At 44.5% G+C, this 23,267-nt stretch overlaps 1 protein-coding gene, 37 non-coding genes and 5 pseudogenes across 38 annotated transcripts; all 43 read right to left on the bottom strand.

The window, feature by feature from the left end:
• Nucleotides 1–554: 554 nt before the first annotated feature.
• LOC145502676 (uncharacterized) lies at nt 555–1,684 on the bottom strand. Its single transcript, XM_081482022.1, has one exon. It carries the CDS (start codon nt 1,514–1,516, stop codon nt 569–571), a length of 948 nt encoding a protein of 315 aa, XP_081338148.1. The 5' UTR covers nt 1,517–1,684; the 3' UTR covers nt 555–568.
• A 430-nt stretch (nt 1,685–2,114) lies between these two features.
• On the bottom strand, nt 2,115–2,233 carry LOC145460897 (5S ribosomal RNA). The gene has a single exon (XR_014040057.1). It is a non-coding gene; the product is annotated as a 5S ribosomal RNA (ribosomal RNA).
• A 385-nt stretch (nt 2,234–2,618) lies between these two features.
• Nucleotides 2,619–2,737, bottom strand: LOC145460884 (5S ribosomal RNA). The gene has a single exon (XR_014040045.1). It is a non-coding gene; the product is annotated as a 5S ribosomal RNA (ribosomal RNA).
• Nucleotides 2,738–3,122: 385 nt separating this feature from the next.
• LOC145460873 (5S ribosomal RNA) lies at nt 3,123–3,241 on the bottom strand. The gene has a single exon (XR_014040034.1). It is a non-coding gene; the product is annotated as a 5S ribosomal RNA (ribosomal RNA).
• A 385-nt stretch (nt 3,242–3,626) lies between these two features.
• Nucleotides 3,627–3,745, bottom strand: LOC145460862 (5S ribosomal RNA). Its single transcript, XR_014040023.1, has one exon. It is a non-coding gene; the product is annotated as a 5S ribosomal RNA (ribosomal RNA).
• A 385-nt stretch (nt 3,746–4,130) lies between these two features.
• LOC145460850 (5S ribosomal RNA) lies at nt 4,131–4,249 on the bottom strand. Its single transcript, XR_014040012.1, has one exon. It is a non-coding gene; the product is annotated as a 5S ribosomal RNA (ribosomal RNA).
• Nucleotides 4,250–4,634: 385 nt separating this feature from the next.
• Nucleotides 4,635–4,753, bottom strand: LOC145460838 (5S ribosomal RNA). The gene has a single exon (XR_014040001.1). It is a non-coding gene; the product is annotated as a 5S ribosomal RNA (ribosomal RNA).
• Nucleotides 4,754–5,138: 385 nt separating this feature from the next.
• LOC145460826 (5S ribosomal RNA) lies at nt 5,139–5,257 on the bottom strand. The gene has a single exon (XR_014039990.1). It is a non-coding gene; the product is annotated as a 5S ribosomal RNA (ribosomal RNA).
• A 385-nt stretch (nt 5,258–5,642) lies between these two features.
• LOC145460815 (5S ribosomal RNA) lies at nt 5,643–5,761 on the bottom strand. Its single transcript, XR_014039979.1, has one exon. It is a non-coding gene; the product is annotated as a 5S ribosomal RNA (ribosomal RNA).
• Nucleotides 5,762–6,146: 385 nt separating this feature from the next.
• On the bottom strand, nt 6,147–6,265 carry LOC145460803 (5S ribosomal RNA). Its single transcript, XR_014039968.1, has one exon. It is a non-coding gene; the product is annotated as a 5S ribosomal RNA (ribosomal RNA).
• Nucleotides 6,266–6,650: 385 nt separating this feature from the next.
• Nucleotides 6,651–6,769, bottom strand: LOC145460792 (5S ribosomal RNA). The gene has a single exon (XR_014039957.1). It is a non-coding gene; the product is annotated as a 5S ribosomal RNA (ribosomal RNA).
• A 385-nt stretch (nt 6,770–7,154) lies between these two features.
• Nucleotides 7,155–7,273, bottom strand: LOC145460781 (5S ribosomal RNA). Its single transcript, XR_014039946.1, has one exon. It is a non-coding gene; the product is annotated as a 5S ribosomal RNA (ribosomal RNA).
• A 385-nt stretch (nt 7,274–7,658) lies between these two features.
• On the bottom strand, nt 7,659–7,777 carry LOC145460768 (5S ribosomal RNA). The gene has a single exon (XR_014039934.1). It is a non-coding gene; the product is annotated as a 5S ribosomal RNA (ribosomal RNA).
• Nucleotides 7,778–8,162: 385 nt separating this feature from the next.
• LOC145460756 (5S ribosomal RNA) lies at nt 8,163–8,281 on the bottom strand. The gene has a single exon (XR_014039923.1). It is a non-coding gene; the product is annotated as a 5S ribosomal RNA (ribosomal RNA).
• Nucleotides 8,282–8,666: 385 nt separating this feature from the next.
• LOC145460744 (5S ribosomal RNA) lies at nt 8,667–8,785 on the bottom strand. The gene has a single exon (XR_014039912.1). It is a non-coding gene; the product is annotated as a 5S ribosomal RNA (ribosomal RNA).
• A 385-nt stretch (nt 8,786–9,170) lies between these two features.
• LOC145460733 (5S ribosomal RNA) lies at nt 9,171–9,289 on the bottom strand. Its single transcript, XR_014039901.1, has one exon. It is a non-coding gene; the product is annotated as a 5S ribosomal RNA (ribosomal RNA).
• Nucleotides 9,290–9,674: 385 nt separating this feature from the next.
• Nucleotides 9,675–9,793, bottom strand: LOC145460721 (5S ribosomal RNA). Its single transcript, XR_014039890.1, has one exon. It is a non-coding gene; the product is annotated as a 5S ribosomal RNA (ribosomal RNA).
• Nucleotides 9,794–10,178: 385 nt separating this feature from the next.
• LOC145462082 (5S ribosomal RNA) lies at nt 10,179–10,297 on the bottom strand. The gene has a single exon (XR_014041170.1). It is a non-coding gene; the product is annotated as a 5S ribosomal RNA (ribosomal RNA).
• Nucleotides 10,298–10,682: 385 nt separating this feature from the next.
• On the bottom strand, nt 10,683–10,801 carry LOC145462070 (5S ribosomal RNA). Its single transcript, XR_014041159.1, has one exon. It is a non-coding gene; the product is annotated as a 5S ribosomal RNA (ribosomal RNA).
• Nucleotides 10,802–11,186: 385 nt separating this feature from the next.
• LOC145462059 (5S ribosomal RNA) lies at nt 11,187–11,305 on the bottom strand. Its single transcript, XR_014041148.1, has one exon. It is a non-coding gene; the product is annotated as a 5S ribosomal RNA (ribosomal RNA).
• A 385-nt stretch (nt 11,306–11,690) lies between these two features.
• On the bottom strand, nt 11,691–11,809 carry LOC145462047 (5S ribosomal RNA). The gene has a single exon (XR_014041137.1). It is a non-coding gene; the product is annotated as a 5S ribosomal RNA (ribosomal RNA).
• Nucleotides 11,810–12,194: 385 nt separating this feature from the next.
• Nucleotides 12,195–12,313, bottom strand: LOC145462035 (5S ribosomal RNA). Its single transcript, XR_014041126.1, has one exon. It is a non-coding gene; the product is annotated as a 5S ribosomal RNA (ribosomal RNA).
• A 385-nt stretch (nt 12,314–12,698) lies between these two features.
• On the bottom strand, nt 12,699–12,817 carry LOC145462022 (5S ribosomal RNA). Its single transcript, XR_014041114.1, has one exon. It is a non-coding gene; the product is annotated as a 5S ribosomal RNA (ribosomal RNA).
• Nucleotides 12,818–13,202: 385 nt separating this feature from the next.
• Nucleotides 13,203–13,321, bottom strand: LOC145462010 (5S ribosomal RNA). Its single transcript, XR_014041103.1, has one exon. It is a non-coding gene; the product is annotated as a 5S ribosomal RNA (ribosomal RNA).
• Nucleotides 13,322–13,706: 385 nt separating this feature from the next.
• LOC145461998 (5S ribosomal RNA) lies at nt 13,707–13,825 on the bottom strand. Its single transcript, XR_014041092.1, has one exon. It is a non-coding gene; the product is annotated as a 5S ribosomal RNA (ribosomal RNA).
• A 384-nt stretch (nt 13,826–14,209) lies between these two features.
• On the bottom strand, nt 14,210–14,325 carry LOC145461635 (5S ribosomal RNA; annotated as a pseudogene).
• A 384-nt stretch (nt 14,326–14,709) lies between these two features.
• LOC145461986 (5S ribosomal RNA) lies at nt 14,710–14,828 on the bottom strand. Its single transcript, XR_014041081.1, has one exon. It is a non-coding gene; the product is annotated as a 5S ribosomal RNA (ribosomal RNA).
• A 387-nt stretch (nt 14,829–15,215) lies between these two features.
• LOC145461974 (5S ribosomal RNA) lies at nt 15,216–15,334 on the bottom strand. The gene has a single exon (XR_014041069.1). It is a non-coding gene; the product is annotated as a 5S ribosomal RNA (ribosomal RNA).
• A 385-nt stretch (nt 15,335–15,719) lies between these two features.
• LOC145461626 (5S ribosomal RNA) lies at nt 15,720–15,839 on the bottom strand (annotated as a pseudogene).
• Nucleotides 15,840–16,224: 385 nt separating this feature from the next.
• Nucleotides 16,225–16,343, bottom strand: LOC145461962 (5S ribosomal RNA). Its single transcript, XR_014041056.1, has one exon. It is a non-coding gene; the product is annotated as a 5S ribosomal RNA (ribosomal RNA).
• Nucleotides 16,344–16,727: 384 nt separating this feature from the next.
• Nucleotides 16,728–16,846, bottom strand: LOC145461951 (5S ribosomal RNA). The gene has a single exon (XR_014041045.1). It is a non-coding gene; the product is annotated as a 5S ribosomal RNA (ribosomal RNA).
• Nucleotides 16,847–17,231: 385 nt separating this feature from the next.
• Nucleotides 17,232–17,350, bottom strand: LOC145461939 (5S ribosomal RNA). Its single transcript, XR_014041034.1, has one exon. It is a non-coding gene; the product is annotated as a 5S ribosomal RNA (ribosomal RNA).
• Nucleotides 17,351–17,735: 385 nt separating this feature from the next.
• Nucleotides 17,736–17,853, bottom strand: LOC145461639 (5S ribosomal RNA; annotated as a pseudogene).
• A 386-nt stretch (nt 17,854–18,239) lies between these two features.
• On the bottom strand, nt 18,240–18,357 carry LOC145461632 (5S ribosomal RNA; annotated as a pseudogene).
• A 385-nt stretch (nt 18,358–18,742) lies between these two features.
• LOC145461630 (5S ribosomal RNA) lies at nt 18,743–18,860 on the bottom strand (annotated as a pseudogene).
• Nucleotides 18,861–19,244: 384 nt separating this feature from the next.
• Nucleotides 19,245–19,363, bottom strand: LOC145461927 (5S ribosomal RNA). The gene has a single exon (XR_014041023.1). It is a non-coding gene; the product is annotated as a 5S ribosomal RNA (ribosomal RNA).
• Nucleotides 19,364–19,748: 385 nt separating this feature from the next.
• LOC145461915 (5S ribosomal RNA) lies at nt 19,749–19,867 on the bottom strand. The gene has a single exon (XR_014041012.1). It is a non-coding gene; the product is annotated as a 5S ribosomal RNA (ribosomal RNA).
• A 385-nt stretch (nt 19,868–20,252) lies between these two features.
• LOC145461903 (5S ribosomal RNA) lies at nt 20,253–20,371 on the bottom strand. The gene has a single exon (XR_014041000.1). It is a non-coding gene; the product is annotated as a 5S ribosomal RNA (ribosomal RNA).
• Nucleotides 20,372–20,756: 385 nt separating this feature from the next.
• On the bottom strand, nt 20,757–20,875 carry LOC145461891 (5S ribosomal RNA). The gene has a single exon (XR_014040988.1). It is a non-coding gene; the product is annotated as a 5S ribosomal RNA (ribosomal RNA).
• Nucleotides 20,876–21,260: 385 nt separating this feature from the next.
• Nucleotides 21,261–21,379, bottom strand: LOC145461880 (5S ribosomal RNA). Its single transcript, XR_014040976.1, has one exon. It is a non-coding gene; the product is annotated as a 5S ribosomal RNA (ribosomal RNA).
• A 384-nt stretch (nt 21,380–21,763) lies between these two features.
• Nucleotides 21,764–21,882, bottom strand: LOC145461868 (5S ribosomal RNA). Its single transcript, XR_014040964.1, has one exon. It is a non-coding gene; the product is annotated as a 5S ribosomal RNA (ribosomal RNA).
• Nucleotides 21,883–22,267: 385 nt separating this feature from the next.
• Nucleotides 22,268–22,386, bottom strand: LOC145461857 (5S ribosomal RNA). Its single transcript, XR_014040952.1, has one exon. It is a non-coding gene; the product is annotated as a 5S ribosomal RNA (ribosomal RNA).
• Nucleotides 22,387–22,771: 385 nt separating this feature from the next.
• Nucleotides 22,772–22,890, bottom strand: LOC145461845 (5S ribosomal RNA). The gene has a single exon (XR_014040941.1). It is a non-coding gene; the product is annotated as a 5S ribosomal RNA (ribosomal RNA).
• Between the last annotated feature and the right edge of the window lie 377 nt (nt 22,891–23,267).

The raw sequence follows: 23,267 nt of genomic DNA, 5'->3' as shown, positions 1-23,267 counted from the left end.
TGCAAATTCCATGGAGAGTTGTGGCAGCAAAATTCCTAGCATTTGGATTTCCACCGAATTTATCCCTTGCGTCTGCGATGCAATTAAAGTCACCACCGATGATGTTGTCAAGCTCCTCGGAAATAAAACCATCCAAGCTAGAAAAGAAAATTCGTCGATCGCTGTCTGTTTGAGGTGCGTAAATGTTTATGATGTTCAAGGTTTGATCATCAAGTTCCAGAACTACATTTAAAATCCGACCTTCATTATCACTTCGTATATGGTTCACAATACACTCAAGGCGTGAATGAATGAGGATAGCGACACCTCTCGCGGTATTTGTGCCATGATTAAAGATAACATCACCCATCCACTCGCGTTTGATTTGCATCTCCATGTCAACACTCCAATGAGTTTCTTGAAGTAGAATTATACCTAGTCTGTTTCGAAGAAAATAGGAAAAAGCCATTTTTCGTCGATCAGGGGAGCGAAGCCCCTGTGAGTTTACAGTTAAAATGGTTGTCATGACTAAACAGAGGAAGATGATTATAAAGTCCCGGTCCATTGTTCGTTATAAAAAATAAGAAAGCTAACTTGCAGACGACTTATGATCGGTATCAGAGGCAGTCTTTTTCTCCTTTCTTCTTCCGTTAGGAAGGTTTGGCGGAGGATGAATTCTCTGACGACGAACGGAGACGTTAGCCTTGCCGTCAGAATCAGTGTCAGTTGTGTGTTGTCGTTTTAACCCTTGTGCTCTTTCCTCTTGCTCCATTTCTTCATCGTGATTTTCTGGAACGGATTGACTTTCATTCACTTGATTATTTTGCGTAGGAGTATCCTTTTCTGAGTCTTCTTCAGACTCACTTGGCGCCCCTCGCTGTGCATCTTGCTGAGCATCAGCCGCGGCGCCATCTCGATCTGTGTTGGGCTCGTCTTCGTCGTTCGCTTCCCTCTGCTCGCAATTATACGACATGTGTCCTCGCTGCTTGCACACTCTGCATCGAATCATCGGGCACTTTTTCCTGGTATGCCCAAGTTCCTTACATTCCAAACACACAGGTTGCTGGTTATTGTGTATGATTCTGCACCACTCACCTCCGATTCGCATAGAATACGGCAAAGATGGTTTGTCTAAAACCATCTTGACCAGGCGATTCCCGTTTTCCATACCGGCCAAATCGTGGTCGGCTTTGTATTTGAGACGTATCACCTCACTTTTCAAAACACCATACTCCGATAGGGCCAATTTCACCTCCTCGTCGTCTATGTAGGAGCGAAGACCCAAAATACTGACGTTCATAAACTTCCCATGAGGAGGAGAGCAATCGAAGTGGAACTCTTCGACATCAAAACCGTTACTAACAAGAAACTCCGCGTCAGCTTTCGTTTCAAGTTCCAGCAGGTATACATTATCTCCAAGATCTTGAAATACTTTCAAAGTGTCGCTGATTTCCTTTTCAATTCCAGCTTTAAGAACACCTAAACCAATTCTAACAGGTGAACGAAACGTGACGCTCCTTTCTCTCCGGTCCGCCATATTGGCGTCCCGAAGTTACGGAACACAAAACTCCCACACTCAAAGTATGGTTAGCCTTTTCCACAAAATAAGACCGCCAACTAATCAAACAACTTTTCAGCAACCAGATAACAATATCTAAACACTTCGATGGCCAAGAAAAGGCAAAGATTCCACAGATTAGCACAGAGCTCGGACGAGAACCGGTACGTTCCCTGTGGTGTGGTCGTAGACGAAAGAAACAACTCAAACCTTGCCCAATTGCTTGGACTCTCTTTTAAGTCTCTTAGAAGGAAGGCCTTTAATTGCTGTTGTGATGAATTTCCAATTACGTCTCGGCTACTTAACCCAGAGATTCCAAAGCCAGCTAAGACTTCAAATCACAAAAGGGCGATTCTCCAATGGTCAGTCATCAAAGCCACATTCAAGAGATTGCCTCCAGTGTGCTGCTCAGTGTTGCAGTGCTGTAATCAAACAAGAAAATCTTCTAATATGCTGTCAACTTGCTGGAAAAATAATTCCAAAAAAAAAAAGACAACATTTTGAAAACAGAGGGATCAATGATGTGGAGGCGTATGGAAATCTTCTCTGAAGAGTCCAGTCCCAAAATGGGTCCAAAAGTCTACAACACGGCGTATTCCCAGGTGGTCACCCAGCCAGGTACTGACGCCGCCCAACAGGACTTGACTTCGGTGATCGGACGAGAACCGGTACGTTCCCTGTGGTGTGGTCGTAGACGAAAGAAACAACTCAAACCTTGCCCAATTGCTTGGACTCTCTTTTAAGTCTCTTAGAAGGAAGGCCTTTAATTGCTGTTGTGATGAATTTCCAATTACGTCTCGGCTACTTAACCCAGAGATTCCAAAGCCAGCTAAGACTTCAAATCACAAAAGGGCGATTCTCCAATGGTCAGTCATCAAAGCCACATTCAAGAGATTGCCTCCAGTGTGCTGCTCAGTGTTGCAGTGCTGTAATCAAACAAGAAAATCTTCTAATATGCTGTCAACTTGCTGGAAAAATAATTCCAAAAAAAAAAAGACAACATTTTGAAAACAGAGGGATCAATGATGTGGAGGCGTATGGAAATCTTCTCTGAAGAGTCCAGTCCCAAAATGGGTCCAAAAGTCTACAACACGGCGTATTCCCAGGTGGTCACCCAGCCAGGTACTGACGCCGCCCAACAGGACTTGACTTCGGTGATCGGACGAGAACCGGTACGTTCCCTGTGGTGTGGTCGTAGACGAAAGAAACAACTCAAACCTTGCCCAATTGCTTGGACTCTCTTTTAAGTCTCTTAGAAGGAAGGCCTTTAATTGCTGTTGTGATGAATTTCCAATTACGTCTCGGCTACTTAACCCAGAGATTCCAAAGCCAGCTAAGACTTCAAATCACAAAAGGGCGATTCTCCAATGGTCAGTCATCAAAGCCACATTCAAGAGATTGCCTCCAGTGTGCTGCTCAGTGTTGCAGTGCTGTAATCAAACAAGAAAATCTTCTAATATGCTGTCAACTTGCTGGAAAAATAATTCCAAAAAAAAAAAGACAACATTTTGAAAACAGAGGGATCAATGATGTGGAGGCGTATGGAAATCTTCTCTGAAGAGTCCAGTCCCAAAATGGGTCCAAAAGTCTACAACACGGCGTATTCCCAGGTGGTCACCCAGCCAGGTACTGACGCCGCCCAACAGGACTTGACTTCGGTGATCGGACGAGAACCGGTACGTTCCCTGTGGTGTGGTCGTAGACGAAAGAAACAACTCAAACCTTGCCCAATTGCTTGGACTCTCTTTTAAGTCTCTTAGAAGGAAGGCCTTTAATTGCTGTTGTGATGAATTTCCAATTACGTCTCGGCTACTTAACCCAGAGATTCCAAAGCCAGCTAAGACTTCAAATCACAAAAGGGCGATTCTCCAATGGTCAGTCATCAAAGCCACATTCAAGAGATTGCCTCCAGTGTGCTGCTCAGTGTTGCAGTGCTGTAATCAAACAAGAAAATCTTCTAATATGCTGTCAACTTGCTGGAAAAATAATTCCAAAAAAAAAAAGACAACATTTTGAAAACAGAGGGATCAATGATGTGGAGGCGTATGGAAATCTTCTCTGAAGAGTCCAGTCCCAAAATGGGTCCAAAAGTCTACAACACGGCGTATTCCCAGGTGGTCACCCAGCCAGGTACTGACGCCGCCCAACAGGACTTGACTTCGGTGATCGGACGAGAACCGGTACGTTCCCTGTGGTGTGGTCGTAGACGAAAGAAACAACTCAAACCTTGCCCAATTGCTTGGACTCTCTTTTAAGTCTCTTAGAAGGAAGGCCTTTAATTGCTGTTGTGATGAATTTCCAATTACGTCTCGGCTACTTAACCCAGAGATTCCAAAGCCAGCTAAGACTTCAAATCACAAAAGGGCGATTCTCCAATGGTCAGTCATCAAAGCCACATTCAAGAGATTGCCTCCAGTGTGCTGCTCAGTGTTGCAGTGCTGTAATCAAACAAGAAAATCTTCTAATATGCTGTCAACTTGCTGGAAAAATAATTCCAAAAAAAAAAAGACAACATTTTGAAAACAGAGGGATCAATGATGTGGAGGCGTATGGAAATCTTCTCTGAAGAGTCCAGTCCCAAAATGGGTCCAAAAGTCTACAACACGGCGTATTCCCAGGTGGTCACCCAGCCAGGTACTGACGCCGCCCAACAGGACTTGACTTCGGTGATCGGACGAGAACCGGTACGTTCCCTGTGGTGTGGTCGTAGACGAAAGAAACAACTCAAACCTTGCCCAATTGCTTGGACTCTCTTTTAAGTCTCTTAGAAGGAAGGCCTTTAATTGCTGTTGTGATGAATTTCCAATTACGTCTCGGCTACTTAACCCAGAGATTCCAAAGCCAGCTAAGACTTCAAATCACAAAAGGGCGATTCTCCAATGGTCAGTCATCAAAGCCACATTCAAGAGATTGCCTCCAGTGTGCTGCTCAGTGTTGCAGTGCTGTAATCAAACAAGAAAATCTTCTAATATGCTGTCAACTTGCTGGAAAAATAATTCCAAAAAAAAAAAGACAACATTTTGAAAACAGAGGGATCAATGATGTGGAGGCGTATGGAAATCTTCTCTGAAGAGTCCAGTCCCAAAATGGGTCCAAAAGTCTACAACACGGCGTATTCCCAGGTGGTCACCCAGCCAGGTACTGACGCCGCCCAACAGGACTTGACTTCGGTGATCGGACGAGAACCGGTACGTTCCCTGTGGTGTGGTCGTAGACGAAAGAAACAACTCAAACCTTGCCCAATTGCTTGGACTCTCTTTTAAGTCTCTTAGAAGGAAGGCCTTTAATTGCTGTTGTGATGAATTTCCAATTACGTCTCGGCTACTTAACCCAGAGATTCCAAAGCCAGCTAAGACTTCAAATCACAAAAGGGCGATTCTCCAATGGTCAGTCATCAAAGCCACATTCAAGAGATTGCCTCCAGTGTGCTGCTCAGTGTTGCAGTGCTGTAATCAAACAAGAAAATCTTCTAATATGCTGTCAACTTGCTGGAAAAATAATTCCAAAAAAAAAAAGACAACATTTTGAAAACAGAGGGATCAATGATGTGGAGGCGTATGGAAATCTTCTCTGAAGAGTCCAGTCCCAAAATGGGTCCAAAAGTCTACAACACGGCGTATTCCCAGGTGGTCACCCAGCCAGGTACTGACGCCGCCCAACAGGACTTGACTTCGGTGATCGGACGAGAACCGGTACGTTCCCTGTGGTGTGGTCGTAGACGAAAGAAACAACTCAAACCTTGCCCAATTGCTTGGACTCTCTTTTAAGTCTCTTAGAAGGAAGGCCTTTAATTGCTGTTGTGATGAATTTCCAATTACGTCTCGGCTACTTAACCCAGAGATTCCAAAGCCAGCTAAGACTTCAAATCACAAAAGGGCGATTCTCCAATGGTCAGTCATCAAAGCCACATTCAAGAGATTGCCTCCAGTGTGCTGCTCAGTGTTGCAGTGCTGTAATCAAACAAGAAAATCTTCTAATATGCTGTCAACTTGCTGGAAAAATAATTCCAAAAAAAAAAAGACAACATTTTGAAAACAGAGGGATCAATGATGTGGAGGCGTATGGAAATCTTCTCTGAAGAGTCCAGTCCCAAAATGGGTCCAAAAGTCTACAACACGGCGTATTCCCAGGTGGTCACCCAGCCAGGTACTGACGCCGCCCAACAGGACTTGACTTCGGTGATCGGACGAGAACCGGTACGTTCCCTGTGGTGTGGTCGTAGACGAAAGAAACAACTCAAACCTTGCCCAATTGCTTGGACTCTCTTTTAAGTCTCTTAGAAGGAAGGCCTTTAATTGCTGTTGTGATGAATTTCCAATTACGTCTCGGCTACTTAACCCAGAGATTCCAAAGCCAGCTAAGACTTCAAATCACAAAAGGGCGATTCTCCAATGGTCAGTCATCAAAGCCACATTCAAGAGATTGCCTCCAGTGTGCTGCTCAGTGTTGCAGTGCTGTAATCAAACAAGAAAATCTTCTAATATGCTGTCAACTTGCTGGAAAAATAATTCCAAAAAAAAAAAGACAACATTTTGAAAACAGAGGGATCAATGATGTGGAGGCGTATGGAAATCTTCTCTGAAGAGTCCAGTCCCAAAATGGGTCCAAAAGTCTACAACACGGCGTATTCCCAGGTGGTCACCCAGCCAGGTACTGACGCCGCCCAACAGGACTTGACTTCGGTGATCGGACGAGAACCGGTACGTTCCCTGTGGTGTGGTCGTAGACGAAAGAAACAACTCAAACCTTGCCCAATTGCTTGGACTCTCTTTTAAGTCTCTTAGAAGGAAGGCCTTTAATTGCTGTTGTGATGAATTTCCAATTACGTCTCGGCTACTTAACCCAGAGATTCCAAAGCCAGCTAAGACTTCAAATCACAAAAGGGCGATTCTCCAATGGTCAGTCATCAAAGCCACATTCAAGAGATTGCCTCCAGTGTGCTGCTCAGTGTTGCAGTGCTGTAATCAAACAAGAAAATCTTCTAATATGCTGTCAACTTGCTGGAAAAATAATTCCAAAAAAAAAAAGACAACATTTTGAAAACAGAGGGATCAATGATGTGGAGGCGTATGGAAATCTTCTCTGAAGAGTCCAGTCCCAAAATGGGTCCAAAAGTCTACAACACGGCGTATTCCCAGGTGGTCACCCAGCCAGGTACTGACGCCGCCCAACAGGACTTGACTTCGGTGATCGGACGAGAACCGGTACGTTCCCTGTGGTGTGGTCGTAGACGAAAGAAACAACTCAAACCTTGCCCAATTGCTTGGACTCTCTTTTAAGTCTCTTAGAAGGAAGGCCTTTAATTGCTGTTGTGATGAATTTCCAATTACGTCTCGGCTACTTAACCCAGAGATTCCAAAGCCAGCTAAGACTTCAAATCACAAAAGGGCGATTCTCCAATGGTCAGTCATCAAAGCCACATTCAAGAGATTGCCTCCAGTGTGCTGCTCAGTGTTGCAGTGCTGTAATCAAACAAGAAAATCTTCTAATATGCTGTCAACTTGCTGGAAAAATAATTCCAAAAAAAAAAAGACAACATTTTGAAAACAGAGGGATCAATGATGTGGAGGCGTATGGAAATCTTCTCTGAAGAGTCCAGTCCCAAAATGGGTCCAAAAGTCTACAACACGGCGTATTCCCAGGTGGTCACCCAGCCAGGTACTGACGCCGCCCAACAGGACTTGACTTCGGTGATCGGACGAGAACCGGTACGTTCCCTGTGGTGTGGTCGTAGACGAAAGAAACAACTCAAACCTTGCCCAATTGCTTGGACTCTCTTTTAAGTCTCTTAGAAGGAAGGCCTTTAATTGCTGTTGTGATGAATTTCCAATTACGTCTCGGCTACTTAACCCAGAGATTCCAAAGCCAGCTAAGACTTCAAATCACAAAAGGGCGATTCTCCAATGGTCAGTCATCAAAGCCACATTCAAGAGATTGCCTCCAGTGTGCTGCTCAGTGTTGCAGTGCTGTAATCAAACAAGAAAATCTTCTAATATGCTGTCAACTTGCTGGAAAAATAATTCCAAAAAAAAAAAGACAACATTTTGAAAACAGAGGGATCAATGATGTGGAGGCGTATGGAAATCTTCTCTGAAGAGTCCAGTCCCAAAATGGGTCCAAAAGTCTACAACACGGCGTATTCCCAGGTGGTCACCCAGCCAGGTACTGACGCCGCCCAACAGGACTTGACTTCGGTGATCGGACGAGAACCGGTACGTTCCCTGTGGTGTGGTCGTAGACGAAAGAAACAACTCAAACCTTGCCCAATTGCTTGGACTCTCTTTTAAGTCTCTTAGAAGGAAGGCCTTTAATTGCTGTTGTGATGAATTTCCAATTACGTCTCGGCTACTTAACCCAGAGATTCCAAAGCCAGCTAAGACTTCAAATCACAAAAGGGCGATTCTCCAATGGTCAGTCATCAAAGCCACATTCAAGAGATTGCCTCCAGTGTGCTGCTCAGTGTTGCAGTGCTGTAATCAAACAAGAAAATCTTCTAATATGCTGTCAACTTGCTGGAAAAATAATTCCAAAAAAAAAAAGACAACATTTTGAAAACAGAGGGATCAATGATGTGGAGGCGTATGGAAATCTTCTCTGAAGAGTCCAGTCCCAAAATGGGTCCAAAAGTCTACAACACGGCGTATTCCCAGGTGGTCACCCAGCCAGGTACTGACGCCGCCCAACAGGACTTGACTTCGGTGATCGGACGAGAACCGGTACGTTCCCTGTGGTGTGGTCGTAGACGAAAGAAACAACTCAAACCTTGCCCAATTGCTTGGACTCTCTTTTAAGTCTCTTAGAAGGAAGGCCTTTAATTGCTGTTGTGATGAATTTCCAATTACGTCTCGGCTACTTAACCCAGAGATTCCAAAGCCAGCTAAGACTTCAAATCACAAAAGGGCGATTCTCCAATGGTCAGTCATCAAAGCCACATTCAAGAGATTGCCTCCAGTGTGCTGCTCAGTGTTGCAGTGCTGTAATCAAACAAGAAAATCTTCTAATATGCTGTCAACTTGCTGGAAAAATAATTCCAAAAAAAAAAAGACAACATTTTGAAAACAGAGGGATCAATGATGTGGAGGCGTATGGAAATCTTCTCTGAAGAGTCCAGTCCCAAAATGGGTCCAAAAGTCTACAACACGGCGTATTCCCAGGTGGTCACCCAGCCAGGTACTGACGCCGCCCAACAGGACTTGACTTCGGTGATCGGACGAGAACCGGTACGTTCCCTGTGGTGTGGTCGTAGACGAAAGAAACAACTCAAACCTTGCCCAATTGCTTGGACTCTCTTTTAAGTCTCTTAGAAGGAAGGCCTTTAATTGCTGTTGTGATGAATTTCCAATTACGTCTCGGCTACTTAACCCAGAGATTCCAAAGCCAGCTAAGACTTCAAATCACAAAAGGGCGATTCTCCAATGGTCAGTCATCAAAGCCACATTCAAGAGATTGCCTCCAGTGTGCTGCTCAGTGTTGCAGTGCTGTAATCAAACAAGAAAATCTTCTAATATGCTGTCAACTTGCTGGAAAAATAATTCCAAAAAAAAAAAGACAACATTTTGAAAACAGAGGGATCAATGATGTGGAGGCGTATGGAAATCTTCTCTGAAGAGTCCAGTCCCAAAATGGGTCCAAAAGTCTACAACACGGCGTATTCCCAGGTGGTCACCCAGCCAGGTACTGACGCCGCCCAACAGGACTTGACTTCGGTGATCGGACGAGAACCGGTACGTTCCCTGTGGTGTGGTCGTAGACGAAAGAAACAACTCAAACCTTGCCCAATTGCTTGGACTCTCTTTTAAGTCTCTTAGAAGGAAGGCCTTTAATTGCTGTTGTGATGAATTTCCAATTACGTCTCGGCTACTTAACCCAGAGATTCCAAAGCCAGCTAAGACTTCAAATCACAAAAGGGCGATTCTCCAATGGTCAGTCATCAAAGCCACATTCAAGAGATTGCCTCCAGTGTGCTGCTCAGTGTTGCAGTGCTGTAATCAAACAAGAAAATCTTCTAATATGCTGTCAACTTGCTGGAAAAATAATTCCAAAAAAAAAAAGACAACATTTTGAAAACAGAGGGATCAATGATGTGGAGGCGTATGGAAATCTTCTCTGAAGAGTCCAGTCCCAAAATGGGTCCAAAAGTCTACAACACGGCGTATTCCCAGGTGGTCACCCAGCCAGGTACTGACGCCGCCCAACAGGACTTGACTTCGGTGATCGGACGAGAACCGGTACGTTCCCTGTGGTGTGGTCGTAGACGAAAGAAACAACTCAAACCTTGCCCAATTGCTTGGACTCTCTTTTAAGTCTCTTAGAAGGAAGGCCTTTAATTGCTGTTGTGATGAATTTCCAATTACGTCTCGGCTACTTAACCCAGAGATTCCAAAGCCAGCTAAGACTTCAAATCACAAAAGGGCGATTCTCCAATGGTCAGTCATCAAAGCCACATTCAAGAGATTGCCTCCAGTGTGCTGCTCAGTGTTGCAGTGCTGTAATCAAACAAGAAAATCTTCTAATATGCTGTCAACTTGCTGGAAAAATAATTCCAAAAAAAAAAAGACAACATTTTGAAAACAGAGGGATCAATGATGTGGAGGCGTATGGAAATCTTCTCTGAAGAGTCCAGTCCCAAAATGGGTCCAAAAGTCTACAACACGGCGTATTCCCAGGTGGTCACCCAGCCAGGTACTGACGCCGCCCAACAGGACTTGACTTCGGTGATCGGACGAGAACCGGTACGTTCCCTGTGGTGTGGTCGTAGACGAAAGAAACAACTCAAACCTTGCCCAATTGCTTGGACTCTCTTTTAAGTCTCTTAGAAGGAAGGCCTTTAATTGCTGTTGTGATGAATTTCCAATTACGTCTCGGCTACTTAACCCAGAGATTCCAAAGCCAGCTAAGACTTCAAATCACAAAAGGGCGATTCTCCAATGGTCAGTCATCAAAGCCACATTCAAGAGATTGCCTCCAGTGTGCTGCTCAGTGTTGCAGTGCTGTAATCAAACAAGAAAATCTTCTAATATGCTGTCAACTTGCTGGAAAAATAATTCCAAAAAAAAAAAGACAACATTTTGAAAACAGAGGGATCAATGATGTGGAGGCGTATGGAAATCTTCTCTGAAGAGTCCAGTCCCAAAATGGGTCCAAAAGTCTACAACACGGCGTATTCCCAGGTGGTCACCCAGCCAGGTACTGACGCCGCCCAACAGGACTTGACTTCGGTGATCGGACGAGAACCGGTACGTTCCCTGTGGTGTGGTCGTAGACGAAAGAAACAACTCAAACCTTGCCCAATTGCTTGGACTCTCTTTTAAGTCTCTTAGAAGGAAGGCCTTTAATTGCTGTTGTGATGAATTTCCAATTACGTCTCGGCTACTTAACCCAGAGATTCCAAAGCCAGCTAAGACTTCAAATCACAAAAGGGCGATTCTCCAATGGTCAGTCATCAAAGCCACATTCAAGAGATTGCCTCCAGTGTGCTGCTCAGTGTTGCAGTGCTGTAATCAAACAAGAAAATCTTCTAATATGCTGTCAACTTGCTGGAAAAATAATTCCAAAAAAAAAAAGACAACATTTTGAAAACAGAGGGATCAATGATGTGGAGGCGTATGGAAATCTTCTCTGAAGAGTCCAGTCCCAAAATGGGTCCAAAAGTCTACAACACGGCGTATTCCCAGGTGGTCACCCAGCCAGGTACTGACGCCGCCCAACAGGACTTGACTTCGGTGATCGGACGAGAACCGGTACGTTCCCTGTGGTGTGGTCGTAGACGAAAGAAACAACTCAAACCTTGCCCAATTGCTTGGACTCTCTTTTAAGTCTCTTAGAAGGAAGGCCTTTAATTGCTGTTGTGATGAATTTCCAATTACGTCTCGGCTACTTAACCCAGAGATTCCAAAGCCAGCTAAGACTTCAAATCACAAAAGGGCGATTCTCCAATGGTCAGTCATCAAAGCCACATTCAAGAGATTGCCTCCAGTGTGCTGCTCAGTGTTGCAGTGCTGTAATCAAACAAGAAAATCTTCTAATATGCTGTCAACTTGCTGGAAAAATAATTCCAAAAAAAAAAAGACAACATTTTGAAAACAGAGGGATCAATGATGTGGAGGCGTATGGAAATCTTCTCTGAAGAGTCCAGTCCCAAAATGGGTCCAAAAGTCTACAACACGGCGTATTCCCAGGTGGTCACCCAGCCAGGTACTGACGCCGCCCAACAGGACTTGACTTCGGTGATCGGACGAGAACCGGTACGTTCCCTGTGGTGTGGTCGTAGACGAAAGAAACAACTCAAACCTTGCCCAATTGCTTGGACTCTCTTTTAAGTCTCTTAGAAGGAAGGCCTTTAATTGCTGTTGTGATGAATTTCCAATTACGTCTCGGCTACTTAACCCAGAGATTCCAAAGCCAGCTAAGACTTCAAATCACAAAAGGGCGATTCTCCAATGGTCAGTCATCAAAGCCACATTCAAGAGATTGCCTCCAGTGTGCTGCTCAGTGTTGCAGTGCTGTAATCAAACAAGAAAATCTTCTAATATGCTGTCAACTTGCTGGAAAAATAATTCCAAAAAAAAAAAGACAACATTTTGAAAACAGAGGGATCAATGATGTGGAGGCGTATGGAAATCTTCTCTGAAGAGTCCAGTCCCAAAATGGGTCCAAAAGTCTACAACACGGCGTATTCCCAGGTGGTCACCCAGCCAGGTACTGACGCCGCCCAACAGGACTTGACTTCGGTGATCGGACGAGAACCGGTACGTTCCCTGTGGTGTGGTCGTAGACGAAAGAAACAACTCAAACCTTGCCCAATTGCTTGGACTCTCTTTTAAGTCTCTTAGAAGGAAGGCCTTTAATTGCTGTTGTGATGAATTTCCAATTACGTCTCGGCTACTTAACCCAGAGATTCCAAAGCCAGCTAAGACTTCAAATCACAAAAGGGCGATTCTCCAATGGTCAGTCATCAAAGCCACATTCAAGAGATTGCCTCCAGTGTGCTGCTCAGTGTTGCAGTGCTGTAATCAAACAAGAAAATCTTCTAATATGCTGTCAACTTGCTGGAAAAATAATTCCAAAAAAAAAAAGACAACATTTTGAAAACAGAGGGATCAATGATGTGGAGGCGTATGGAAATCTTCTCTGAAGAGTCCAGTCCCAAAATGGGTCCAAAAGTCTACAACACGGCGTATTCCCAGGTGGTCACCCAGCCAGGTACTGACGCCGCCCAACAGGACTTGACTTCGGTGATCGGACGAGAACCGGTACGTTCCCTGTGGTGTGGTCGTAGACGAAAGAAACAACTCAAACCTTGCCCAATTGCTTGGACTCTCTTTTAAGTCTCTTAGAAGGAAGGCCTTTAATTGCTGTTGTGATGAATTTCCAATTACGTCTCGGCTACTTAACCCAGAGATTCCAAAGCCAGCTAAGACTTCAAATCACAAAAGGGCGATTCTCCAATGGTCAGTCATCAAAGCCACATTCAAGAGATTGCCTCCAGTGTGCTGCTCAGTGTTGCAGTGCTGTAATCAAACAAGAAAATCTTCTAATATGCTGTCAACTTGCTGGAAAAATAATTCCAAAAAAAAAAAGACAACATTTTGAAAACAGAGGGATCAATGATGTGGAGGCGTATGGAAATCTTCTCTGAAGAGTCCAGTCCCAAAATGGGTCCAAAAGTCTACAACACGGCGTATTCCCAGGTGGTCACCCAGCCAGGTACTGACGCCGCCCAACAGGACTTGACTTCGGTGATCGGACGAGAACCGGTACGTTCCCTGTGGTGTGGTCGTAGACGAAAGAAACAACTCAAACCTTGCCCAATTGCTTGGACTCTCTTTTAAGTCTCTTAGAAGGAAGGCCTTTAATTGCTGTTGTGATGAATTTCCAATTACGTCTCGGCTACTTAACCCAGAGATTCCAAAGCCAGCTAAGACTTCAAATCACAAAAGGGCGATTCTCCAATGGTCAGTCATCAAAGCCACATTCAAGAGATTGCCTCCAGTGTGCTGCTCAGTGTTGCAGTGCTGTAATCAAACAAGAAAATCTTCTAATATGCTGTCAACTTGCTGGAAAAATAATTCCAAAAAAAAAAAGACAACATTTTGAAAACAGAGGGATCAATGATGTGGAGGCGTATGGAAATCTTCTCTGAAGAGTCCAGTCCCAAAATGGGTCCAAAAGTCTACAACACGGCGTATTCCCAGGTGGTCACCCAGCCAGGTACTGACGCCGCCCAACAGGACTTGACTTCGGTGATCGGACGAGAACCGGTACGTTCCCTGTGGTGTGGTCGTAGACGAAAGAAACAACTCAAACCTTGCCCAATTGCTTGGACTCTCTTTTAAGTCTCTTAGAAGGAAGGCCTTTAATTGCTGTTGTGATGAATTTCCAATTACGTCTCGGCTACTTAACCCAGAGATTCCAAAGCCAGCTAAGACTTCAAATCACAAAAGGGCGATTCTCCAATGGTCAGTCATCAAAGCCACATTCAAGAGATTGCCTCCAGTGTGCTGCTCAGTGTTGCAGTGCTGTAATCAAACAAGAAAATCTTCTAATATGCTGTCAACTTGCTGGAAAAATAATTCCAAAAAAAAAAGACAACATTTTGAAAACAGAGGGATCAATGATGTGGAGGCGTATGGAAATCTTCTCTGAAGAGTCCAGTCCCAAAATGGGTCCAAAAGTCTACAACACGGCGTATTCCCAGGTGGTCACCCCAGGTACTGACGCCGCCCAACAGGACTTGACTTCGGTGATCGGACGAGAACCGGTACGTTCCCTGTGGTGTGGTCGTAGACGAAAGAAACAACTCAAACCTTGCCCAATTGCTTGGACTCTCTTTTAAGTCTCTTAGAAGGAAGGCCTTTAATTGCTGTTGTGATGAATTTCCAATTACGTCTCGGCTACTTAACCCAGAGATTCCAAAGCCAGCTAAGACTTCAAATCACAAAAGGGCGATTCTCCAATGGTCAGTCATCAAAGCCACATTCAAGAGATTGCCTCCAGTGTGCTGCTCAGTGTTGCAGTGCTGTAATCAAACAAGAAAATCTTCTAATATGCTGTCAACTTGCTGGAAAAATAATTCCAAAAAAAAAAGACAACATTTTGAAAACAGAGGGATCAATGATGTGGAGGCGTATGGAAATCTTCTCTGAAGAGTCCAGTCCCAAAATGGGTCCAAAAGTCTACAACACGGCGTATTCCCAGGTGGTCACCCAGCCAGGTACTGACGCCGCCCAACAGGACTTGACTTCGGTGATCGGACGAGAACCGGTACGTTCCCTGTGGTGTGGTCGTAGACGAAAGAAACAAACTCAAACCTTGCCCAATTGCTTGGACTCTCTTTTAAGTCTCTTAGAAGGAAGGCCTTTAATTGCTGTTGTGATGAATTTCCAATTACGTCTCGGCTACTTAACCCAGAGATTCCAAAGCCAGCTAAGACTTCAAATCACAAAAAGGGCGATTCTCCAATGGTCAGTCATCAAAGCCACATTCAAGAGATTGCCTCCAGTGTGCTGCTCAGTGTTGCAGTGCTGTAATCAAACAAGAAAATCTTCTAATATGCTGTCAACTTGCTGGAAAAATAATTCCAAAAAAAAAAAGACAACATTTTGAAAACAGAGGGATCAATGATGTGGAGGCGTATGGAAATCTTCTCTGAAGAGTCCAGTCCCAAAATGGGTCCAAAAGTCTACAACACGGCGTATTCCCAGGTGGTCACCCAGCCAGGTACTGACGCCGCCCAACAGGACTTGACTTCGGTGATCGGACGAGAACCGGTACGTTCCCTGTGGTGTGGTCGTAGACGAAAGAAACAACTCAAACCTTGCCCAATTGCTTGGACTCTCTTTTAAGTCTCTTAGAAGGAAGGCCTTTAATTGCTGTTGTGATGAATTTCCAATTACGTCTCGGCTACTTAACCCAGAGATTCCAAAGCCAGCTAAGACTTCAAATCACAAAAGGGCGATTCTCCAATGGTCAGTCATCAAAGCCACATTCAAGAGATTGCCTCCAGTGTGCTGCTCAGTGTTGCAGTGCTGTAATCAAACAAGAAAATCTTCTAATATGCTGTCAACTTGCTGGAAAAATAATTCCAAAAAAAAAAAGACAACATTTTGAAAACAGAGGGATCAATGATGTGGAGGCGTATGGAAATCTTCTCTGAAGAGTCCAGTCCCAAAATGGGTCCAAAAGTCTACAACACGGCGTATTCCCCAGGTGGTCACCCAGCCAGGTACTGACGCCGCCCAACAGGACTTGACTTCGGTGATCGGACGAGAACCGGTACGTTCCCTGTGGTGTGGTCGTAGACGAAAGAAACAACTCAAACCTTGCCCAATTGCTTGGACTCTCTTTTAAGTCTCTTAGAAGGAAGGCCTTTAATTGCTGTTGTGATGAATTTCCAATTACGTCTCGGCTACTTAACCCAGAGATTCCAAAGCCAGCTAAGACTTCAAATCACAAAAGGGCGATTCTCCAATGGTCAGTCATCAAAGCCACATTCAAGAGATTGCCTCCAGTGTGCTGCTCAGTGTTGCAGTGCTGTAATCAAACAAGAAAATCTTCTAATATGCTGTCAACTTGCTGGAAAAATAATTCCAAAAAAAAAAAGACAACATTTTGAAAACAGAGGGATCAATGATGTGGAGGCGTATGGAAATCTTCTCTGAAGAGTCCAGTCCCAAAATGGGTCCAAAAGTCTACAACACGGCGTATTCCCAGGTGGTCACCCAGCCAGGTACTGACGCCGCCCAACAGGACTTGACTTCGGTGATCGGACGAGAACCGGTACGTTCCCTGTGGTGTGGTCGTAGACGAAAGAAACAACTCAAACCTTGCCCAATTGCTTGGACTCTCTTTTAAGTCTCTTAGAAGGAAGGCCTTTAATTGCTGTTGTGATGAATTTCCAATTACGTCTCGGCTACTTAACCCAGAGATTCCAAAGCCAGCTAAGACTTCAAATCACAAAAGGGCGATTCTCCAATGGTCAGTCATCAAAGCCACATTCAAGAGATTGCCTCCAGTGTGCTGCTCAGTGTTGCAGTGCTGTAATCAAACAAGAAAATCTTCTAATATGCTGTCAACTTGCTGGAAAAATAATTCCAAAAAAAAAAGACAACATTTTGAAAACAGAGGGATCAATGATGTGGAGGCGTATGGAAATCTTCTCTGAAGAGTCCAGTCCCAAAATGGGTCCAAAAGTCTACAACACGGCGTATTCCCAGGTGGTCACCCAGCCAGGTACTGACGCCGCCCAACAGGACTTGACTTCGGTGATCGGACGAGAACCGGTACGTTCCCTGTGGTGTGGTCGTAGACGAAAGAAACAACTCAAACCTTGCCCAATTGCTTGGACTCTCTTTTAAGTCTCTTAGAAGGAAGGCCTTTAATTGCTGTTGTGATGAATTTACAATTACGTCTCGGCTACTTAACCCAGAGATTCCAAAGCCAGCTAAGACTTCAAATCACAAAAGGGCGATTCTCCAATGGTCAGTCATCAAAGCCACATTCAAGAGATTGCCTCCAGTGTGCTGCTCAGTGTTGCAGTGCTGTAATCAAACAAGAAAATCTTCTAATATGCTGTCAACTTGCTGGAAAAATAATTCCAAAAAAAAAAAGACAACATTTTGAAAACAGAGGGATCAATGATGTGGAGGCGTATGGAAATCTTCTCTGAAGAGTCCAGTCCCAAAATGGGTCCAAAAGTCTACAACACGGCGTATTCCCAGGTGGTCACCCAGCCAGGTACTGACGCCGCCCAACAGGACTTGACTTCGGTGATCGGACGAGAACCGGTACGTTCCCTGTGGTGTGGTCGTAGACGAAAGAAACAACTCAAACCTTGCCCAATTGCTTGGACTCTCTTTTAAGTCTCTTAGAAGGAAGGCCTTTAATTGCTGTTGTGATGAATTTCCAATTACGTCTCGGCTACTTAACCCAGAGATTCCAAAGCCAGCTAAGACTTCAAATCACAAAAGGGCGATTCTCCAATGGTCAGTCATCAAAGCCACATTCAAGAGATTGCCTCCAGTGTGCTGCTCAGTGTTGCAGTGCTGTAATCAACAAGAAAATCTTCTAATATGCTGTCAACTTGCTGGAAAAATAATTCCAAAAAAAAAAAGACAACATTTTGAAAACAGAGGGATCAATGATGTGGAGGCGTATGGAAATCTTCTCTGAAGAGTCCAGTCCCAAAATGGGTCCAAAAGTCTAACAACACGGCGTATTCCCAGGTGGTCACCCAGCCAGGTACTGACGCCGCCCAACAGGACTTGACTTCGGTGATCGGACGAGAACCGGTACGTTCCCTGTGGTGTGGTCGTAGACGAAAGAAACAACTCAAACCTTGCCCAATTGCTTGGACTCTCTTTTAAGTCTCTTAGAAGGAAGGCCTTTAATTGCTGTTGTGATGAATTTCCAATTACGTCTCGGCTACTTAACCCAGAGATTCCAAAGCCAGCTAAGACTTCAAATCACAAAAGGGCGATTCTCCAATGGTCAGTCATCAAAGCCACATTCAAGAGATTGCCTCCAGTGTGCTGCTCAGTGTTGCAGTGCTGTAATCAAACAAGAAAATCTTCTAATATGCTGTCAACTTGCTGGAAAAATAATTCCAAAAAAAAAAAGACAACATTTTGAAAACAGAGGGATCAATGATGTGGAGGCGTATGGAAATCTTCTCTGAAGAGTCCAGTCCCAAAATGGGTCCAAAAGTCTACAACACGGCGTATTCCCAGGTGGTCACCCAGCCAGGTACTGACGCCGCCAACAGGACTTGACTTCGGTGATCGGACGAGAACCGGTACGTTCCCTGTGGTGTGGTCGTAGACGAAAGAAACAACTCAAACCTTGCCCAATTGCTTGGACTCTCTTTTAAGTCTCTTAGAAGGAAGGCCTTTAATTGCTGTTGTGATGAATTTCCAATTACGTCTCGGCTACTTAACCCAGAGATTCCAAAGCCAGCTAAGACTTCAAATCACAAAAGGGCGATTCTCCAATGGTCAGTCATCAAAGCCACATTCAAGAGATTGCCTCCAGTGTGCTGCTCAGTGTTGCAGTGCTGTAATCAAACAAGAAAATCTTCTAATATGCTGTCAACTTGCTGGAAAAATAATTCCAAAAAAAAAAAGACAACATTTTGAAAACAGAGGGATCAATGATGTGGAGGCGTATGGAAATCTTCTCTGAAGAGTCCAGTCCCAAAATGGGTCCAAAAGTCTACAACACGGCGTATTCCAGGTGGTCACCCAGCCAGGTACTGACGCCGCCCAACAGGACTTGACTTCGGTGATCGGACGAGAACCGGTACGTTCCCTGTGGTGTGGTCGTAGACGAAAGAAACAACTCAAACCTTGCCCAATTGCTTGGACTCTCTTTTAAGTCTCTTAGAAGGAAGGCCTTTAATTGCTGTTGTGATGAATTTCCAATTACGTCTCGGCTACTTAACCCAGAGATTCCAAAGCCAGCTAAGACTTCAAATCACAAAAGGGCGATTCTCCAATGGTCAGTCATCAAAGCCACATTCAAGAGATTGCCTCCAGTGTGCTGCTCAGTGTTGCAGTGCTGTAATCAAACAAGAAAATCTTCTAATATGCTGTCAACTTGCTGGAAAAATAATTCCAAAAAAAAAAAGACAACATTTTGAAAACAGAGGGATCAATGATGTGGAGGCGTATGGAAATCTTCTCTGAAGAGTCAGTCCCAAAATGGGTCCAAAAGTCTACAACACGGCGTATTCCCAGGTGGTCACCCAGCCAGGTACTGACGCCGCCCAACAGGACTTGACTTCGGTGATCGGACGAGAACCGGTACGTTCCCTGTGGTGTGGTCGTAGACGAAAGAAACAACTCAAACCTTGCCCAATTGCTTGGACTCTCTTTTAAGTCTCTTAGAAGGAAGGCCTTTAATTGCTGTTGTGATGAATTTCCAATTACGTCTCGGCTACTTAACCCAGAGATTCCAAAGCCAGCTAAGACTTCAAATCACAAAAGGGCGATTCTCCAATGGTCAGTCATCAAAGCCACATTCAAGAGATTGCCTCCAGTGTGCTGCTCAGTGTTGCAGTGCTGTAATCAAACAAGAAAATCTTCTAATATGCTGTCAACTTGCTGGAAAAATAATTCCAAAAAAAAAAAGACAACATTTTGAAAACAGAGGGATCAATGATGTGGAGGCGTATGGAAATCTTCTCTGAAGAGTCCAGTCCCAAAATGGGTCCAAAAGTCTACAACACGGCGTATTCCCAGGTGGTCACCCAGCCAGGTACTGACGCCGCCCAACAGGACTTGACTTCGGTGATCGGACGAGAACCGGTACGTTCCCTGTGGTGTGGTCGTAGACGAAAGAAACAACTCAAACCTTGCCCAATTGCTTGGACTCTCTTTTAAGTCTCTTAGAAGGAAGGCCTTTAATTGCTGTTGTGATGAATTTCCAATTACGTCTCGGCTACTTAACCCAGAGATTCCAAAGCCAGCTAAGACTTCAAATCACAAAAGGGCGATTCTCCAATGGTCAGTCATCAAAGCCACATTCAAGAGATTGCCTCCAGTGTGCTGCTCAGTGTTGCAGTGCTGTAATCAAACAAGAAAATCTTCTAATATGCTGTCAACTTGCTGGAAAAATAATTCCAAAAAAAAAAAGACAACATTTTGAAAACAGAGGGATCAATGATGTGGAGGCGTATGGAAATCTTCTCTGAAGAGTCCAGTCCCAAAATGGGTCCAAAAGTCTACAACACGGCGTATTCCCAGGTGGTCACCCAGCCAGGTACTGACGCCGCCCAACAGGACTTGACTTCGGTGATCGGACGAGAACCGGTACGTTCCCTGTGGTGTGGTCGTAGACGAAAGAAACAACTCAAACCTTGCCCAATTGCTTGGACTCTCTTTTAAGTCTCTTAGAAGGAAGGCCTTTAATTGCTGTTGTGATGAATTTCCAATTACGTCTCGGCTACTTAACCCAGAGATTCCAAAGCCAGCTAAGACTTCAAATCACAAAAGGGCGATTCTCCAATGGTCAGTCATCAAAGCCACATTCAAGAGATTGCCTCCAGTGTGCTGCTCAGTGTTGCAGTGCTGTAATCAAACAAGAAAATCTTCTAATATGCTGTCAACTTGCTGGAAAAATAATTCCAAAAAAAAAAAGACAACATTTTGAAAACAGAGGGATCAATGATGTGGAGGCGTATGGAAATCTTCTCTGAAGAGTCCAGTCCCAAAATGGGTCCAAAAGTCTACAACACGGCGTATTCCCAGGTGGTCACCCAGCCAGGTACTGACGCCGCCCAACAGGACTTGACTTCGGTGATCGGACGAGAACCGGTACGTTCCCTGTGGTGTGGTCGTAGACGAAAGAAACAACTCAAACCTTGCCCAATTGCTTGGACTCTCTTTTAAGTCTCTTAGAAGGAAGGCCTTTAATTGCTGTTGTGATGAATTTCCAATTACGTCTCGGCTACTTAACCCAGAGATTCCAAAGCCAGCTAAGACTTCAAATCACAAAAGGGCGATTCTCCAATGGTCAGTCATCAAAGCCACATTCAAGAGATTGCCTCCAGTGTGCTGCTCAGTGTTGCAGTGCTGTAATCAAACAAGAAAATCTTCTAATATGCTGTCAACTTGCTGGAAAAATAATTCCAAAAAAAAAAAGACAACATTTTGAAAACAGAGGGATCAATGATGTGGAGGCGTATGGAAATCTTCTCTGAAGAGTCCAGTCCCAAAATGGGTCCAAAAGTCTACAACACGGCGTATTCCCAGGTGGTCACCCAGCCAGGTACTGACGCCGCCCAACAGGACTTGACTTCGGTGATCGGACGAGAACCGGTACGTTCCCTGTGGTGTGGTCGTAGACGAAAGAAACAACTCAAACCTTGCCCAATTGCTTGGACTCTCTTTTAAGTCTCTTAGAAGGAAGGCCTTTAATTGCTGTTGTGATGAATTTCCAATTACGTCTCGGCTACTTAACCCAGAGATTCCAAAGCCAGCTAAGACTTCAAATCACAAAAGGGCGATTCTCCAATGGTCAGTCATCAAAGCCACATTCAAGAGATTGCCTCCAGTGTGCTGCTCAGTGTTGCAGTGCTGTAATCAAACAAGAAAATCTTCTAATATGCTGTCAACTTGCTGGAAAAATAATTCCAAAAAAAAAAGACAACATTTTGAAAACAGAGGGATCAATGATGTGGAGGCGTATGGAAATCTTCTCTGAAGAGTCCAGTCCCAAAATGGGTCCAAAAGTCTACAACACGGCGTATTCCCAGGTGGTCACCCAGCCAGGTACTGACGCCGCCCAACAGGACTTGACTTCGGTGATCGGACGAGAACCGGTACGTTCCCTGTGGTGTGGTCGTAGACGAAAGAAACAACTCAAACCTTGCCCAATTGCTTGGACTCTCTTTTAAGTCTCTTAGAAGGAAGGCCTTTAATTGCTGTTGTGATGAATTTCCAATTACGTCTCGGCTACTTAACCCAGAGATTCCAAAGCCAGCTAAGACTTCAAATCACAAAAGGGCGATTCTCCAATGGTCAGTCATCAAAGCCACATTCAAGAGATTGCCTCCAGTGTGCTGCTCAGTGTTGCAGTGCTGTAATCAAACAAGAAAATCTTCTAATATGCTGTCAACTTGCTGGAAAAATAATTCCAAAAAAAAAAAGACAACATTTTGAAAACAGAGGGATCAATGATGTGGAGGCGTATGGAAATCTTCTCTGAAGAGTCCAGTCCCAAAATGGGTCCAAAAGTCTACAACACGGCGTATTCCCAGGTGGTCACCCAGCCAGGTACTGACGCCGCCCAACAGGACTTGACTTCGGTGATCGGACGAGAACCGGTACGTTCCCTGTGGTGTGGTCGTAGACGAAAGAAACAACTCAAACCTTGCCCAATTGCTTGGACTCTCTTTTAAGTCTCTTAGAAGGAAGGCCTTTAATTGCTGTTGTGATGAATTTCCAATTACGTCTCGGCTACTTAACCCAGAGATTCCAAAGCCAGCTAAGACTTCAAATCACAAAAGGGCGATTCTCCAATGGTCAGTCATCAAAGCCACATTCAAGAGATTGCCTCCAGTGTGCTGCTCAGTGTTGCAGTGCTGTAATCAAACAAGAAAATCTTCTAATATGCTGTCAACTTGCTGGAAAAATAATTCCAAAAAAAAAAAGACAACATTTTGAAAACAGAGGGATCAATGATGTGGAGGCGTATGGAAATCTTCTCTGAAGAGTCCAGTCCCAAAATGGGTCCAAAAGTCTACAACACGGCGTATTCCCAGGTGGTCACCCAGCCAGGTACTGACGCCGCCCAACAGGACTTGACTTCGGTGATCGGACGAGAACCGGTACGTTCCCTGTGGTGTGGTCGTAGACGAAAGAAACAACTCAAACCTTGCCCAATTGCTTGGACTCTCTTTTAAGTCTCTTAGAAGGAAGGCCTTTAATTGCTGTTGTGATGAATTTCCAATTACGTCTCGGCTACTTAACCCAGAGATTCCAAAGCCAGCTAAGACTTCAAATCACAAAAGGGCGATTCTCCAATGGTCAGTCATCAAAGCCACATTCAAGAGATTGCCTCCAGTGTGCTGCTCAGTGTTGCAGTGCTGTAATCAAACAAGAAAATCTTCTAATATGCTGTCAACTTGCTGGAAAAATAATTCCAAAAAAAAAAGACAACATTTTGAAAACAGAGGATCAATGATGTGGAGGCGTATGGAAATCTTCTCTGAAGAGTCCAGTCCCAAAATGGG

This window comes from Orbicella franksi, chromosome 11, assembly GCF_964199315.1.
Source record: "Orbicella franksi chromosome 11, jaOrbFran1.1, whole genome shotgun sequence".
Taxonomy (NCBI): domain Eukaryota; kingdom Metazoa; phylum Cnidaria; class Anthozoa; order Scleractinia; family Merulinidae; genus Orbicella; species Orbicella franksi.
The sequence above is the reverse complement of the archived record's forward strand: the minus strand, read 5'-3'. Positions and strand labels throughout refer to the sequence as shown.

What these genes read in the sequence shown, in the direction of transcription:
- LOC145502676 (XM_081482022.1), bottom strand. Translation starts at nt 1,516, where the DNA reads ATGGCGGACCGGAGAGAAAGGAGCGTCACGTTTCGTTCACCTGTTAGA.